An 18,195-nucleotide genomic window follows, 5' to 3' on the forward strand; every position below is an offset into this window, starting at 1 on the left:
ACTGAAGTTTAAAACTTTGGCGCTTTCTATTATATGATATTCACTTAACATAAAATTCAAAGATCAAAGTGTCGATTGAAAAATCTCGAAAATTATATATTCGAAGAATATTATTAGAGAGATTAATTAGTAATAGCAGAGTATCATTTTAATACAAAACATGTATTTTCTTATTATTTTATCTATAACTTTTAAACGTAACTCGTTATCGATTTTAATTATCGTCAAACTTTTCTGGCATTTTTTTCTTAGAATAGTAAGGAGTGATGAAGGATACGGCTAATCTCAGAGTGAGATTATCGAGAAATCAGAGAAGTAAAAACGTCTTTGGTGTCCCATTATATTTTCCAGCTCTTTATTATCTTATACTATGAACTAAATAAATTGCAGTTAAAATCCTCATTATGCTACAGACAAAAATATGATCTAATATTTACAAATGAGGTGTGTAACGCAAGCTTAACAATAAGTTCCTCGAAAATTTGATATCGTATCGACAAGTTCGTTACAAGACGGCACAGTATGTGGACATACCTTCTTATCATCCACTCTCGTTAAAAATTATCAACAATTACAAGACGGTACTTCGCAGTGCACACCAATGTCTATAATCGTAGAAATTACTTTACTCGTATAGAAATATCCAGCCACGCTGCAACATATTTATTATGCTGTGCCCTGTTGTAAGAAATTGGTTGCTCCTCCCTGCCGCAACGGATAACAAAATTACATACGTATCTGTCCCAAGTAATCCGTTTGAAAAAAAAGAAAGTATCCGAACGCCGTTGTCGTTCTAAATTGAAATCGTTCCACACGCTATTTACATGTAATCGTTACCTAAACGTAGCGATAAAATGGATAACGCCCGATCTACGGTGTAGAATTAATCGTAGATAGATTGCCTATAAAAAGAAAAAAAACGAACGTTGAAAATTAGAAAGCGGAAGGAAAATCTGAAACGCTTTTGTTAATTGAACAGCGCGACGTGTATCGAATAAGAAACGAACGATCATGTACAGAGTTATACGAGAGTATCCCCTTGTTCTGAATGAATATCGTAGTTTCTTTATCACTATATGATTTCATCCGTTTAGAAACGTTTACCATTGTCACTTTTTATGGCATGATATACTCCTTACTCTATGTTACATGTACGATAAGATACTTTGACTGCGTTTAAAATGATACATTACGTAGAGACACTTGGCAGAAAGTAAAATTTCCATGTACGCGCAAGAGAACGCGCGAACAGAACAGGGATGATACCGGACATTTAAACAAGTGCCATTTTATCCATTCACCGTTTTCTCTCAACGCTTTTACCACAAGTAGAGATAATTAACACGCAGATATTATAAATTAATTCAAGTCGATACAAGTTTCGTGATTTCCTTAACTTTCCTTCTTCTTTTCTTTTTTTTTTTTGTTCTTGGGCTCTTTAATTACAGATTTACCGCATCGATATTTGCCGTTTCCCGTTCAAGTCATTTTCCGTACTCGAATCAACATGCGAGAGAATTTATTAACATCGGCTTTATTAACAGAAGGTCTACAAAAATGATTGCGTGTTACAGTTCGTTTACACGTTTCGTTTACAATTTACACGCACGAATAAGTTATGGCAATACGTAGGACAGCTTTCAAATAATATATCTAACATTCGCCACATATATTCTGTGTAGGACGGCCAGTTGAAAACGTTTTATACATCTCCCTTTGATCGAAGGATTTAAAAGACGTTAGTATTTCATTTTTTTTTTGTCTCTCCTTTCCCTTTCAGCACGAAACTGTCTCCTCCGAGAGCAAATTAAACATTCCCGTACGAACTGGATTTTAACGCCCGATCTCGAATCTGTAACCGATACGAAAGTAGGAGGAATGGTTGTCTTTTTTTTTTGGAGAAAAAAACAGAAAAACAGAGGATGAAAAGGAAAGTTGATCGATCGTCGGTTCCAACGAATCCATCTTCCGTTAAACCAGAAACTACTAAGGACGCATCCCGTTTCGTTTCCTCTCGAAATCTCGATTTCATACGAAGTATATGTGCATGTGTATATGTATCGCGTGAGTGCAAACAGCTCTCGCCTAGAAAAATACCGTTCCTCGAACTGCGAGCGTGAAATCAAAGTGTTGGCGTTAGGATTATTTGTCGTTCGAAGAGAGTTCAGAGGTCGTCGGAGAATAATTTTATACAGCGATACGTCGTTCGGCTCTAAAGTAGCGTTTTCCGGTGTGTCACGCGCGAAAGATTGAACGTTCCACGGATCTCAAGTAAAATCATTACATCCCGATTTCCGTATAAAATTATAGTTCGCTTTGTACATTTTATTATCCTTCATTTCTTCTTATTCTTTTATTTATTTATTTATTTATTTATCTTTTTTTCTCACTTTTTCTCATCGTCGTTAAACCATCAATAAAGATCGTGTGTGTGTGTGTGTGTGTGTGTGTATGCTCTGTACGTGTACACGAGCGCGTGTAACAGATGGGACGCGCGCGCGGGTACGCGCACAAGTGTTTCGCGTGTTTCTACATTTTTTTATTTTCTCAGCCATTAAATTACAACCGTTTCACCAAATACGATTACATCGTAACGTTCTACGATCATGTTTCAACATCGAATAACACGAAATCTCAAATACGATTTCTGTTCGTTCAACGCGGCTTAAACGGGACAATTAATTAAAACCGGGGTGGGTGAAGGGCGTGGGTGTCGGATGGGTCGAAGGGTGTCGATATTAAACGCGAAGGTGGGACTCGTTTGTTTCTCTTTCCTCGTTTTGGAATGTTTACAGCGCGAAGTTCAACGCTGTCCGAAATAATTTCGCATCTTTACTCGTGTTCGACTTTTAAAGGAAAATCCTCGTTCTCTTGCCGCGGGTGAAGGTAGTCGCGCCGTTTTGATTTTTCAAACTCACTCTCGATGCATCTACTATTCGATCGGCTGTTTTTCACGTATTCCCGGGCAGCGGTAAAATTATAACGTTCTTTATAATATATCTGGAGTATCGTGCGGCGTTTTAATATATTATTATCGTTTCGTTGATCCGCCAATATGCTCTCCGTGATCAATAAAATCTGTCTGACTAGCGATAACAATGCTCTATATCCAGAGGGATGAGAAAATGCCAACGCGTGCGTTTGATTGAAGTTCTCACGGATAAATCGAATTGACCACGGCCTTCGTTTCGCGAACGAGAAAAACTCCACGCGGCTCCGCGTACGATCTTCTCAGATGGCTCGTCGATACTGGGACCACCTTTCGGTGCTCTAATAAATATTTAAAAATCGCTAAGTAACTCTCTGACTTCCAATGTAATAGAAATATTACGATTTTTTGGTTCAGTGAAACTTGTCGAGTTCTTCTTCTCCTTTTTCTTCTTCTTCTTCTTCTCGTTCACCGTCTTCCTCTTCTTTCTCTTCTCCTTGCGAATACTTGAATTTCTCCGGATGTGTTCAGGCATCGCGGAGGTTCGACGACATGGTAACAACGATCGACTCGTTTTTCACGTTACGCGATATGAAAACCTACAATCAGCTCGTTTCACGATGAAAAAATGTGGTGGCGAGGATCGTTCGCGATGCTTGACGATACGGATCGCATCGCGACGAATGTTTGAACTGTGTATAGTTAATAATCGTCACTGGGGTCGTGATGCGGGTGGTGTACGCGAACGAAGAATCGAAATAACGTTTTTTTTTTGTACGTTGCGGTTGTACAACGGTGTTAAGCGCGCACAACACTTCGTCGGGATAACGCGTGTACAAATAAATGTATGATTTGATTTCTTAACCGCTAGGAATTTTGATATGATGTAAGTGTGTGTAAGTTATATTCCTCGTAGACTGTTTATTATTATTATTATTAATTATCATTAACATTATTATTATTACTTTTTTCCTTGTATTTAAGAATACCATTTTATTTTTATTTTAAGTTTATCATCTTTTCTCGTTTAAACAGCAATTAGAGTCAGGCGTATAGTTTTTATATATATAATACACTATTACAGTTTCTTCGTTTTTCTCCCTTCTTTAAATTAATCCCTCTCTCTCTCTATTTTCGTGATCTCTTCGGAAGTTCCAGGGCGCTTGTAATTCGTTCTCTCCGTCGCAATTTTCCTCCCTCTCGCTACGGTTCTCGTACGATGGGGTGCGACACGCGCGCGCTTTTCTTTCCTTTCGTTTCTTTTTCACTCTCGTCTTCCATTGCCTTCGGTGTGAGATCATCTTCGTGAGGTACGACGAACAGAAACGAGAACAAAGGACATTGATAGTTAGACACAGAGAGAAAGAGACGGACTGTGATCGATGGCGTGGATGTTAACTACCTTGGAAATATATATATATATATTTTTTCTTTTTTTCTTTTACCGAGAAAGCTGGTTCGTCGTCGAATGTTCCTCCTAGTCGGAAAAATTTTTTTTATACAAAGAATACGTTGTCGTCGCGCTTCGATTTTCAACGCGCGTCGCCTCGCTTGAAATCATTTTTACGGTACACGGTAAAATTTCGAACGATTCGTTTAAAAAAAGAAGGAGTAGGGAGGAAATGTATTTCTACCGATTTCGACGACAGAGCTTTGTTTCGTTTGTTCCTCCTGCGTTTATCTCGTGTTTCCACCAAACACGCATCTTTCATTTCTTCAGCGAGATTTTAAAGTAATATTGTAACGTCAAAGGAACTGTACAACAAGCTTATTACAGAGCAATTTCATTCTTCCTTTCCTTCTGGCTTGTATACGCGTGACATTTACCTCGTGATCGTATAACAGACGGGAATCGTTTAGCCCCGGTGAGTTTCGGCGCACCGATTGCCACTCAGGCGCCGTTGATCGTTCGTCGACTAAACGCAGAAGAGATTGCATATTGATCGTCATCGTGTTTTCTTCTGATAGTCCACATTGTTCGTACGTGTGATGTGTTTTATTCGCAACTTTTCAAACTTACTCGCTAAACAATTTGTTACTTTTATAAACAGCATTCGTATGGATAATCTACACCCTAACGATACTTAAAAGAAGAAGAAAAAAAGAAAAGAAAAAGGAAACGAGTAAAAAAAAAGGAACAGAAAGGAAATATGAACAAAAACGAAGGACAGCGACGTTTCGATTTTTTCGATTCTCTCGATTTAGAAATCGACCGCGAAATCAGACGAGGATAATGAAATGATAAATTATACTGCTAGCCATCCCCATAAACCCATTATATATTGTATCCGCGTGCAGTTGTACCGATTCTTTAAGCGATCACGTTGTTTTATAATAAACGCACCTGCCTCGACGCGTGAAAATGAATCAATTCCACGGAACACGTGCGAGAACGCGCGTAATCAAGGATACTTTATTCGACAACGTGTCATTTTCGTATCGTTTTTATCTTACATCTTGTTCTGATATCGCCATATCTCAGTTCTTTTTTTTTCAATGTCATCATTTAACGGCACGATAAATATCTTTCTTTCCTTTCAAATTTCATAGTATTCGAAAGTAAATCGTATAAGAAACACTTCGAATTAACAACAATTTGGTTCGTAATAATTATTTTCTCGTCCCTAAAGATTTCTTTCAGAAAAAACAGTTACAATTATGCCCCGAGGAACGCGTTCACGAATTTCAACTTACATATGGTACATAGGTTTATGAGTCAAGCAGATACCGAGCATCTCGAAACAGAGCGCAATGCAGAGAAACGCATTGTCCGCCGACGTTTTATAATAAATTAAATAAACATCTGACATCGTTCGCTTCACGATGAATTTCACTACATAAGAACATTACATATATATATATATATATTATATACACGTGTTATGCATTGGTAAGAGTCGTAGTAGTACATTATACAATAGTAATATGTAGTTGAGTATAGAATAGGCTACAACTTATCGTAAAATGGTTTAGTCGGACCTAACTATAATCGTTACTCGTGAGATTATTGGGCAATTCTCACCCCTATAACGTAAACTGATCGTATTTCGGTCTACCGGTGACGTTCCTAGGCCCGATCGATTAAAAAGTGGACGGGTGGAAACAGAACAAAGATGGTGGATGATGGTGACGCGAAATTATGAGCGTTGAGCGAGCTTTGGGTAGGGACGGTGAGGAAAGTTGTGTACGGGGCGAAGAAAGAAACAACGGTGGGAAAAGAAGGAGCTAACAGGAGATATATTTCAGTTTTTATTCAATCATAACTACCATTAGAGATCCAATGTTCTTTTTCTCCTCTCTGTAATCTTATTCCAGAATACTAAACTCTCGAAGTGGCGTCAAATATTACTTTAAATTCACGATAATAAAGTCTATCCTGTGTATGAGAGTTTAACTGCGTGTCAACATGTCTCATACCATTATATATATATATAATTTTATATATATATATAATATATAATTTTAATAATAATAGTATGTATAATATATAATTATATATTCACTACCTGCATATCACAACATAAATTTATCTCTCTTTCTCTCTCTCTCGCACGCTCTCTCTCTACCTTTCTCTCTTGTTCTCTCTCTTTCTTTCTTTCTCTCTGCCGATCTTTCAAACGCGACACACTCATACGTTCGCAACAGGCACTCGAGCGCACGCATACGCACACGGATCCCGTCTACAATAATAATTACTATTTAACGCTGCAAGTATAGTCGGATAGTGGTTGAGTTTCTAAGCATCGTGTAGCGCCGTTCAAGAAGAACGCGCACTTTCGCCCCCTATCTCGTTTCCTCGAAAGGCTCTACACCATGTTGCAATCTCTTTCGACGAGAAAATTTCTCCTCCTATGATCCTTCTCTTACCCCCCCCCCCCCCCTCCCCCCTCTTCGATCCCCCTTTCCATGCGTGTCAGAGTGCACATGCCGAACGAACCAATTCAGAGGCTCGTCGATGTCCATCGAGACGCGTAACTTCCATTCGATTCTCGTCGAGACCGAACGGTGTCCCTCGGTTACGCGTCCCCTGTGTCCATATTTGAACGAGGTCATCGATATCCTTGAAAACGAGCTCGAGGATCTCCTGTCGTCGGATGAATCGTATCGTCATAAATAAATTTTCAGTGCGAGCGCGGACCGCTCGAGCACTATGGGTTAGAAGCGAACGGAACGAGGGTGCGGCGTTCGCGCGGGCTACGCCTTCTACGGCGTTTGCTCCGCCGGTCGAATATCTTTCAAGAATAAACACCACGTGGTACACGTGTAGATGTTGACTGAAAATTTCCTTCTATAATTTTTGTTCTTTTACAGGTATAGGCAATGATGGCGATGGCGATGATTACGATGATCTTCCGGGATTTGTTCACCTGGGACGGCGGACAACGTTTTCGTTGCTTCAGCGTGCATCGCGGGGGGGCCGGACCAACGCGAATCTTGCTCCTTCTACCACCCTCCCCTTAACCGGATTCTCGTGTTTCGTTTCGATTCGTGCGGATTTCGTCGACGATCTCGTCCCGCTACACTGCTCACGAGGCTCAGCCACTAACGATGAGTACACCAGCATCGAAACCTTAGAAACCATGGCTCAGCTTGAAGAACGTGGGAGCTGGCTCTCACACGGAACGACCTCAAAATATATCCAGGGCAGCCGACGTTTTCTTTAAAGTATGCAACAGGAAGCTGAACAGCAACTACTCCCGCCGCCTTTACTTTTTTGCCTCTGATCTGTAACAGAGAATCGACCGCATCGTTATTCCGGCTCTGAAAACGCGATTAGACGACGCGAAGACGACGTTCCTCGTGCTACTTGGTGTCGCGCGGCGTGACGCTCTCCGCTTGTCACGTTCAACTAAATCCGACATTTCCGTTCGCGAGAGTTTCGATTCTTCCCCGGCTTCCGTCCGCGAGCTGTAAAGCCGGACACGCTTTCCTCCCTTCGTTTACTTGTTCGTCCCTTGTCATAGGAAATGTGTGACGAGTATCGCGCGGACTTCTGATTGACAAACGTGAATTATGCACTCGAGTGACAATAACGAAGATAATACATCGAAGCGATTAGCAATTAACAACCGTGAGCTTTACCGTGCGACTTCTTTCTCAAGTTCGGTACGCAGAGGGATTAGGATGGCGATGCGTGATCGTGGCTACACTTTGGGCTTTGGGATACGCTTAATTGGGTTTCTCTGCTGGATTTTGCTAGCAGTAAGCGCGGTATGGAGTGTGGTCAGGCTGGACGTGCATGTACTCGCCATTAGGGAGAAGACCTGTAATTAGTAAAAATGAAATTGGGAAGTGTAAACGATGATAGAAATATGAGCGATGGATTCAGAGGCTGATTGGAAAATCCTTGACGCACAAGTGAGAGCTGAGTGGGTTGGTCAAATTTTACAGTTTTTTCAAATAACTGTATTATACCAATTACGTAACAAATCTACTCCATCCGACCGGTTTACAGTCAACATCGGCGCAATCCAGCCACCTTGAATCGATCCCATCGTCGGAAACCCTACGTGACAAACGTTGTTACGAGCCTGAATCCCGGTACGGTTTACGTAATCGACGTTACACATCTTTTTCTTACGCAACATCGGAGCTAATTAATCGTAGACAATGGTTGCTGAAAAAAGCGTGTCTGGAAAAGGACGCCGTAGAAATGGCTGGCGGGACAAGAGGAGAAGTGCGCGTTCTATGGGGGGCACGGAAAATACCGCTGTTATCACGAGCGCGCATCCGATGTACAGAGGTAACAGGATTAACGATCCCGTTCGCGGGAAGAAAAACAATGTATTCGAGCGTGTGCAACCAGCGTTGCATGTTTATTCCGCTGGGCACGTGAGTTCAGCATAATAAAATAAAGTAACCCTCGCGTCCGCGAACCTCGACTCGGTTTGACTTCTCTGCCGCTGCACGGGGGTGGAGGAATAAAAATGACCGTTTCAACCCTTGTTCAAAGATTCGAGGGAGAAACGAGCACGGAAAGCGGATAAAATGTTGCAGAGATGTTTACGCGTGTTATACACCGAGCAAAAATGTACGAAATATTTCCAAGATAAACACGATATTAGAGAGAAAACGGTCGGTAGCCATCCGCCAAAGAACGTTCGCTCGAGAGGATTCGGACCGTGCCTCGCCTCTACCTTGGCTGGAAGCGCAAAGACCGAAAGCTTCTGCTTTTATTCTTCCGCTGGACATGGTAAACACAAGGATGGCCTGGCCGGTCGATGATTTACCTTGAGAATTAGGCTCGGGAAGATTCTCTCGTGGGACCAGATGCATCACCGTGGTTTTCCCGAAAGGAAGCCCAAGAGCACCGAGCGTGACATTGCTGTGCAGAAAACGGCCCTGGTAGATTAACCGCAGGATCTCCGCTTTAGCGACTGCCTCTTCCGCCCAGTCTGGAAACACAAAGAAAGAGAGGAAGGTCTCGTTAGGGATGAATCGATAGAGGGTCGGGGGTGAGAATGTCTCTGGTCTATTTTAGATTGATAATTTCACGGTGCGAAAGACAGCGCGCGCGTCTTCACGGCTAGATCCGCGTACTCGTCTCGACTGTTTTCACCGGCGTTTTCCAGCGAGCGAAACGGCGACGGGCGGAAAAGAGAAGCGGCGCTCGCTGGAGCGGAAAACGCGGGTGCCGCGCGTTGATAATTTCATCAGCCCCCGGTGGCACACGTTCCGTGAACGTGAACCTTCTCCGACTTTCTTTTTGAAGCTCGCCGTCTGGATTTAGTCCGTCGACGGTGTAAAAGGCACGGAGCGGTGCGCGTCGAGGGATTCGGGCCCGGGTTTTATTGTGCACGCGAAAGATAAGGTTGCAGCGTGACGCGTTCCACGGAGGTACGCGGTGAATTGTGATGATGTTGAAGTAGGACGTAAGAGTTGAAGTAATTCTATATTACGCTCTGCGACCGTATACAATGAGCGCGCGGAGACGATCGGTATCGCCGGGATAATATAAAATATATCGTAAAAACAAAAGAAATGCGGATCGTTACACGTGCGCAATGCGGAATACTAATTATCGAGTATCTGATGAGAAGTCACACGAGACTGAATTATTACGGATTGTGTTGAAGGGGAAAGAGATTCTCCGTGAGAAGATTACGGTAATTGGAACAGAATCCGCTACGTCGAGTACACGGTGGTGCAGTTAATTAGTACCGAATTTCCGGGGTGTGCCACCTAAGTTAATGGAACCGTTCCGGTATCGCGCAGCTTCACTTTTCCGTCTTTCAGACCCAAAGCGATTCCAGCGCGGCAATTCGGGGTAGCAGAAGATGCGGTCGGTGAATGCATTTCAATATTAAACGGGTTACTTCTCGAGCATCCCGGTGATTTGCATCGAAACACTCTGCTTAAAAGAATGGAGCCCCTCTCGATTCGTCTTTCACAGTATTTCAAGTATCGAGACAAAGGAGCAAGCTTCTACGCCTACTAGCAGTTTCGACTCTCTCTTTTCCTTCATTTTACGACACGAGGTAAGGGTAGTCCGTGTTTCTGACATTTCTCGAGTTATTCGTACGCGAGCATCGAAATTTTTCCTTGTCTCGCGTTTAATTGAATCGTATTCCGGTGGCCCCGGTGCATCGCTGCGATAGATGGCGACGTTTCACGGCCTATATATTTCCATGGATGTTTTCAATTCCGGCATTTTCATGCTCCGCGTGACTCGACAGTGACGGACGACGAAAACAGAGCCGTGTAACAGCATCGTACAGATAGCGAGAGCGATGAACCGCGTTTAATTTATCGATAGAAAGATTACGAGCTTCTAATACATCATTGGAATGGAGTGCGCGGATGTTGCGCGGGTAATTGTGTAGCGAGTCTTGACGAACAGCGACGGTTCCATCGAGTTCCTCGATGGCGATAAGAGAAATTCGATGACACGCCACGTCGAGGGAAATTTCGAGTGATAGATTAACGCGACAGGACGCTTAATCGGACTCTGCTTCGCGTCCATTGTTCTGCGCGCGACTATCTCGGCTGACTATCCTGCGAATACACGATGCGATAGCCGGCGACAAATACCGTCCGATTTTCATCAACTTCAATGGATTTTTATTATTCTTCTCTTTTCCTCTTTCCTACGGTTTTTCCTCTCGTTTTATGGATAAATTTTTGTATTAGGAAAACGCGATACCAGATGTAGCGCAATGGTAACATACCTTCCGGCCAGTTTTCAAACACATGGTGTGCTATGTCCCCCGCAGAGTCGCTCGGACTGAATAGGAACTCTTTTGTCTTACCACTGACAAGAATGAGCCGTAGGTTTATCTGCAAAAGAAAGAAATGATGCGTTCGTTAATACTTCACTTTCTTTTTTAATGAATAATAGTCTTGGGGGGAAGGGGTGAGCGATCTGAATTTTTGTAACATCCGATAACTTCTCGAGTTCGTCTCTCAGACATTTGTCAGTGCTCCACACATTCACCTTTCCAATAAAACGTACTGTGGCAGCTCACTAGGCACACGATTCGCTACGAACGTTAAGACGAGCAAATCCCTGTACGCTCCGACTAAACAATCCCATTAGCCCATCAATCTGTTCGTTTGCGAAACACTCGGACGAACGGGTCGCTGTCCAGTTAACGCTAAGCAACTACAGGGGGGCGATTTCTTTGCCTCTGGCTGCGCGATATTGACTTACAAAATGAACCCCGGACAAAAGCGTCCGCGCGCCGGCCGTAGATCATCCGTAGCACCCACCCCGTCCTCTCCCGCTAGCGAGTGCACGTGTCGTAATTCCCGTTCGTTTAAACCCTCCGCCCTTAATCTTCATTTCCTCGGAGCGAACACTTTGAATCGCAAATGTCGCGCCCCTACGCGGCGTATCTCTGACGGTTCGAGGGTTCGCTCGCGCGACAGAGAGGCTACCTCTTTCGTTTCCCGTTTGCCGAGGCTGAAGAGGAGGAACGGGAGTTGCGCTGCGTGGCTATTGAAAAAACGGTACGCGGACAGGGGATGAGAGATGCGTGGCGCAAAGGGCCACGGATGGTATTTACGGCGTTCAAGGCGCGCGTGTATGGTTCGCTTCTTATCTATCTTTGCGTAGGGGCACGCTGGTATGAAAAGGGAATTAGTCCCGACTTTAGTCCTGAACCCTCGAGCCTGACTTTTACGTTTCGGTCACGTAGCGCGCGCCTTTGCTCCGGTAAACACGTCGGAAAGCGAAATTTTTCTATGGATGATAAAAGGTCCGTGCCGCGTTGGAGGGTTATGGGCGTTGGAATTTTTTTAGCGCAACGACGGGCATTTATCTAGCGGGGTTAATGGCCGGCGATGTTGCAACTTCACGGAGGAACGTGCAGCGGATAGCGCCATGTTAGGTAAGTTTACTTTAGCTTAAGTTATGGGGTGGCCAAGCCGATGCTTCGAAGCTGACGCGGAAACGATCGATTCTGGTTGCGAGTCACCCTTTTCTTGTTCGTTCTACGATGGACGTCGCAAATTCTCGTCCGAGCGAGTTCTTTAGTTTTATGTTACGTTCAAAGGCAGTCGACAATTTCCACATCCAGACGATCTAAGATTTCCCTAACGAGCCTTCAATTGCCACGGAGGGCGTTAACGGCAACGCTTCGTTTCTGCGACGACGAGAACAATTAAGACCGTATTTAATCGTCTCGGTCTCTCCGTTTTTCTATCTCCCACTCTTTCTCTCGTTCCCTTTCTCTGGATCTTCTCCGTCCCACCCGTCCTTTCACCAGTCGACGAATTACGGTCAGTGGCCGTTCCACAACGGACGCAAATTCAATTACCGTCTCGCGCGAAGACTGGCCAACATAAATAATTACCGACGAAGCCAGACTCGCGGTCGTCCGTGTACAGAGAGAAAGAGAGACAGAGAGGTGGAGGGAAGAGGGCGCAGCACGTGACCCTTTCGCGGTTCCTGCGGTCGCAAGAATCCGCTGGTGGAGTTGCTACGGCATAAATCATTGTCGCCTGCCCGCGAATAATCGCCCGTTGGCACGTAAGCCCTCGAGAGCCTCTGCCCTTGCGACTACGCCCTTGTTACGGCTACGTACCATCGAACTTGTCACGCGAATTTTCCAAATGAAGATTGAGTTGGATACTTTCTAAAAAAAAAATGACTCTGAAGTAAGCCTTACTCCTTCTCTCTTTTTCTCTCTCGTTCTTTTTTTTCTGTTTGATTTGTTGGAGGAAGAAGACTAACAGATGGTAGACATCGAGGAGTGCCGTGACGATCGAGCAGGATGTAATAGAAAATTAATTATCAGCGGCTATATAGTCGCATAGTCGGTATCGTGTGGCCATAGTAGTGGAAGTTAATGGCATGCAAAACTCCAGCATGGCACGCGCTAATGCCGTTAGTTCGCACTTTATAATTAATCCGTACGAAACGGGACCGTGCGGCTAACGATACCCCGGACAAATATTTCCAGCCGTGCACGTGCCTCAACTATTCCGCGCGGTAGCTCATCCCACGCGACATGTTGAAAACACGTGCGTTACACGTACATTATCGATTTCTGTTTCGTAATTAACAGCTAGAGACCATCTGGCTCGAGATTCATTTCTATCTTTGAATTTCTCGCGGAATAACCGTATCTTCTCTCTGAACCGTTTCTCTGCGCCTCTCCGCCCGTTTCCTTTCATTGTTCCCAGTTCAACCAAGGTCGAAATGATCGCACGCGAGGATGAATTCGGCCTCGGCCGTGTGTGAACACAGCTTAAAGGCACCCACACGGGGGAGCCGTCCGGTAGACGGCGCGGAGAACGGGTCGGTTTAAAGGGGTTGAAGCTGCGAGATTTTTCGGTGTGGAACGCGTGGGTGGTGGAAACTTCAAAGGGATTTATTCATGCGGTAGCATTCGATACTCGGTTTTTTGCCGCGTACACCGCCCGCTAGACTGGAGAACGATGCGGAGGAGCGACAGAGAAGGAGCGTATGCTACCTGATGCGTCATCCACGACTGGATGCTTTTAAAAGGCCGTGGGGGGAAAAGCTGTTTCAGCTTGACAACACTTTCCGGCCTTCCAGCTCCTCTGCGTGGAGAAGTTCAACCGCATGTTCAGTAACAATTAGTTCTCAAAGATAAAACGGTTGGAGAGAAGGGACGAGTGGGTGGAGGTGCTGGCGGTAGGGGAGAAGAAGGGTGCAGAGTATCCCAGTAGAGGAGAGCGGCGTTAAATATGGACGCGCGTACTGTTAACCCCTTAAGGTACAAGCCTGTGGCGGTCACGGGCACACCTTACCGATTAATTTCTGCAAACACTGACCGTAACGGGCAACAATTGGCGACTATAAATTACGAACATTCGTACGGGATGTTTGACCATCGCTTGGACAAATTTTAAGGGTCGATTCGCCGAAAATCGGTCGATTTGTCGAGAAGATGGGCGAGAAGTGAGACATTAATAAGAAGAACTGAGAATACATAGAGTTGTGGTCGCTGTCACGGTCGTAGCACGAAAGGGTGAAAGAGGTGCCCCGCGACACAGGAATGAGCGTTCTCGTAACGTAGTTGGATGGTTCGTAAAGTGACGCTTTGAGAAGTGCCGCTTCAAAAGGTGAATGTGTAGCGGCGGCCTTCGTCCTCGCCATAGCCCATTCCTTTATTTGCTCGACGAGTTTTCGGAGCTTTGAAAGAAAGCGGAGTGAAGTACCGAGTCCGACATTGGGTTCCTTCTTTTTTTTCCCCTACCTTTCGCTAATTATCGTGACGCGATACTCGAGAACAATAATTTGTTTTCATTTTTACTGCTCGCAAAGAATGGGGTTGTTCTTTCACGCTGTTAAGTCGTCAGCGTATCGTTGGTGAACATTACCCAGTTACATTTTTTACAACTGCGGTACAGAGAGAGCCGTGTTCTCCGCGAGGTTGAACACGTGTTCGATCGGCAAAAGTAAATCCAATAATGGAAATAATTCAATGAGATCACCTGTTGCAATTCTCGCGATTAATCATGGTTTATCGAATGAGAATCTCAAATAAATCGGCAGACGAGATGAAGCAAAAAATTGACATCATCAGGCTTACAACTTTAAGCAAAGTTAGTTAGTGTCTTAAAATGTTTAGCGCCTTACGCACACGTTTCCTGTCCCTAGGGCAAAGTTAGTCCAATTTACAAATTTTCCTCCAGCAGGGTGTTTTAAGATATTCGAAACCTTAGACGCTTCTCATGTTTTAAGCAAAGTTGAAGTGTGCCGTGCACTTTGCATGGCTCTACCAGCAGTCTAATTTAATTATCCTAATTGTTTTTCAGACAGTTTCACTGCCTCAGAGTGTCATTTTTCTCGACTGTTTAAAATGTTAGTTAGAACGATCTAGCTAAGAAAACAGTAGACGCGAGACATGGAAATTTTTGCATAACTCTAGCACGGATAGAACGAGAGGCAGAAGAGCCGAGGGAAGAAAGAGAAAAGGTGGGAAAGGGAGAGCAGCGAAAAACCGATGATGGACTTTACGCTATTACGTGGGAATGTTTTCAGTGAATTGCGAACGAATCTATTTTAAACCAATTTCGCTACTAATTAATGGACCAACGTGGTGGTCGGTAGCTCGCCTGTGGCCATCGCTTGTAATAACAACGTGCCGCTATTCCCGAGGGTACGATCGAACGTAGGCCCATCGATCGTCGCGAGAACTCGACGGCCGGAAACCAGACGCGAGAATACCAATCTGTATTATGCATCGTGTCGCGAGCACCGATTCCAACCGTTGGTCTTGCTATCGCAACACGGAAGCCGGGCTTCTGTTTGCAGAAACTGAATTTCGAATCAGGATTCCTAACAATCGAAAATTCTCACTCGGAACCCGGCCGCAGCTTTCGACCGATTACTCGAATTTCTGGAACATGCCATTCACATCGTTATGGGAATTGATTTTTCGAAATTATGAGCTATTTGCCCACCAACCGAGAACAATTACGTTGGCGAACGGCTATTTTACTAGAGCGTCAGTGGGCCTCGTATGATCGTGTATTTTCATTGGTTACACCACCGATATTGAATATAGCGGATATAGTTTTTAAATTTGCAATGGTTTATATTCCTTAATTAACCAGATAATATTTATGAAAACTTTCTCGATCGCGCTCCAGAACATTTCCGAGCTTTCAGTTTTACGGAGAGTCTCTATACATCGCGTCCCGTGGTATTCAGTTTCACTCGAAACACGCTAGAACAATGCGTGTTTTGCCTCTGCAAATTATTCGCGCGCTAGAAAAGCATTTCACCGTGTCAAACGCAACCGAAGCCCACTCTATTCGTATCGTGTCGGGTCGTTCAACAGAGTAGTGTAACAAACTCGAGCTATTAACTTTCCTTTTGCAATTCAACCGCCCCTGTCTTTTCAGAATTTCGAAAAATAAATATATTGTCCGTAAAGACCGAAACAGTCAAAAACCATTCGAAATTCGGGTCTCTTTCGTCCGGCGCGTAAAAAAAACCGGGTGCACGGAGTTACGGTGCACGGTCGATACATTGGGTACCGGTTTTATCGATAATACAGACGGACCGCGCTCCGGGAAACGTGGCAAATGTGTCGAAAAGTGTCACATCCGCGGTACGCGACGTGAAATTCAGATTTGATGAAAAAGGAAAAAGAGGCCAGGAGCGTGAGAGACGGTTGGAAATAGACAAACGGGGCCACGGTACATAGAGAAATATTCGCCTGTAGCGTACGCGTGCGTGCAACGATTCGATTCTTTTTTTTTTTCTATCCCCCGTGTTTCGGTCAAACGATGCCTTCCATAAAGTGACACGCTTTGGAATATTATTCTCAATGAAATTTCTGCGTGGCTTAGACGCTAGCGCCGCTATCCGCTTGATTAGGATCAAGGTTGCAAAAATCTAGCGGCACGCTTATCAATGCAGATAGGTTAAGTGTACTCGTTACACTGTTCGAGTGTTAAAGCACTCGTTAAGCGAACGTAACGAACGCAGTGCCGCGCCGTGTGCTTCGTTATACCTTTTCCATTTGGTCCGCCGTGAAAAGCGACGGAAACACGATGTTCTTTGGTTGCAACAAGAGACCGAGGGAGAGAGGGGTCAAGACGTAACGCGATGAAAAGTAAAAAAAAAGATAGAAGAAAATATGAATTTGTATTTGCAATCTTCATTATTAGAAATGACATTTCTCTTTCGTGTTTTTGTTATCCGTGACGTAGCATTACGTTCTCCAATTTGTACGCTTTTTGAAATTTTTCAATGCAGTTCCGCATCTTTTTCTAGATAGACGCAATAATAAGTAATGTTTGACGTAGTTCTTCATCATCTGTTCCGCTGTGCACATTTTCTTAGTATTTAAAGTAGAGTGGAAAGAAACGTTCGCAGTTCCACTACATTAAATTTTTATATCATTCTTTTAATCGTAATCAACAGTTAGGGGCACACTGTTACACGATACATAAAAACAGAGGTATTTGCAAAAAATTCAATATCATCGTCGCGTAATGTAAATATTACGAATCAATCAATATTGAACATAACAGGGATGTTTGCTCGAACAAATATAAAAAGGAGCAGTATTAATGAATTTTATTTTCATTCATGTTAAAAACAATAGATAATTTGCACTTCGTCGACTGATTTATTAATACGTTATTAACATTTACATGCTATTACGTTGGACAACAAAATAAAATTATCAATGCACGGTCAAATTCCACCTTCGCTATTGACATGTCTACGTTTACTATAATCATTAAAAATAGATAGAAGTCCGCGAATTTTTCCAATACAGCACAAACGTCTTGCCAATAGAATGTTTACGATAACAGAGCATGAAGAAAAAAAGTACCCTTTTCAAAAGGATTTCAAATATTGGAAACATTTAAAACGAAACAGCACCTCTGTCTTTTGAACTGAAAGGGAATCGGTGCAACTGTCGATCTAGTAGAGGACACGGATTGACGCGGCATCTATTCAGTACCTGACGTTAGCCTAACACCAGTTGATTAGGATTACAAAAATTCTCTTTGTTGTCTGATAAACGGTACTTTGGGATCCCGTCGTGCAAAGGATCGCCCTATTTAGTCGAACGGACGTAGGCGTAACCCGGCTAGAGCTGACAGGCTCGTATTTCATCGTCTTTCTACTTCTCGGTGGTAAAAACACTGGAGGTCCGGGGTTCGGTTGTAAACCAATACAGATCGCCTTTTTTCCTGCTCGAATCCATTCGACATCTGTTCAAAGTCACATTCAAAACACTCCTGCATTCTCGATGCCACGCTAAGCTAATTACGGCGCAAGGCATAATGAACCCATCACGATGTTCGGCCGTTGGACAAATACGCGTGAA

The 18,195-nt window shown here is 43.8% G+C and overlaps 1 protein-coding gene and 1 long non-coding RNA gene across 2 annotated transcripts in view; both read right to left on the reverse strand.

Annotated features, from left to right (window-relative positions):
• LOC143422297 (uncharacterized) overlaps positions 1-18,195 on the reverse strand; it is a 346,242-nt gene that overhangs the window by 179,534 nt on the left and 148,513 nt on the right. The window contains exon 2 of the long non-coding RNA XR_013101698.1: positions 978-2,377. This is a non-coding gene — a long non-coding RNA (uncharacterized LOC143422297). The remainder of the gene's footprint in view (positions 1-977; positions 2,378-18,195) is intronic.
• Positions 5,097-18,195, reverse strand: part of Ubl3 (ubiquitin like 3) — a 77,534-nt gene continuing 64,435 nt past the window's right edge. Inside the window, exons 2-4 of the mRNA XM_076892849.1 lie at positions 11,098-11,206; positions 9,160-9,324; positions 5,097-7,654 (exon numbers count right to left, since the gene is read on the reverse strand). Coding sequence (XP_076748964.1) covers positions 7,590-7,654; positions 9,160-9,324; positions 11,098-11,206 — 339 coding nt within the window. The 3' untranslated portion in view covers positions 5,097-7,589. The remainder of the gene's footprint in view (positions 7,655-9,159; positions 9,325-11,097; positions 11,207-18,195) is intronic.

This window comes from Xylocopa sonorina, chromosome 3 (genome assembly GCF_050948175.1).
Source record: "Xylocopa sonorina isolate GNS202 chromosome 3, iyXylSono1_principal, whole genome shotgun sequence".
NCBI lineage: Eukaryota > Metazoa > Arthropoda > Insecta > Hymenoptera > Apidae > Xylocopa > Xylocopa sonorina.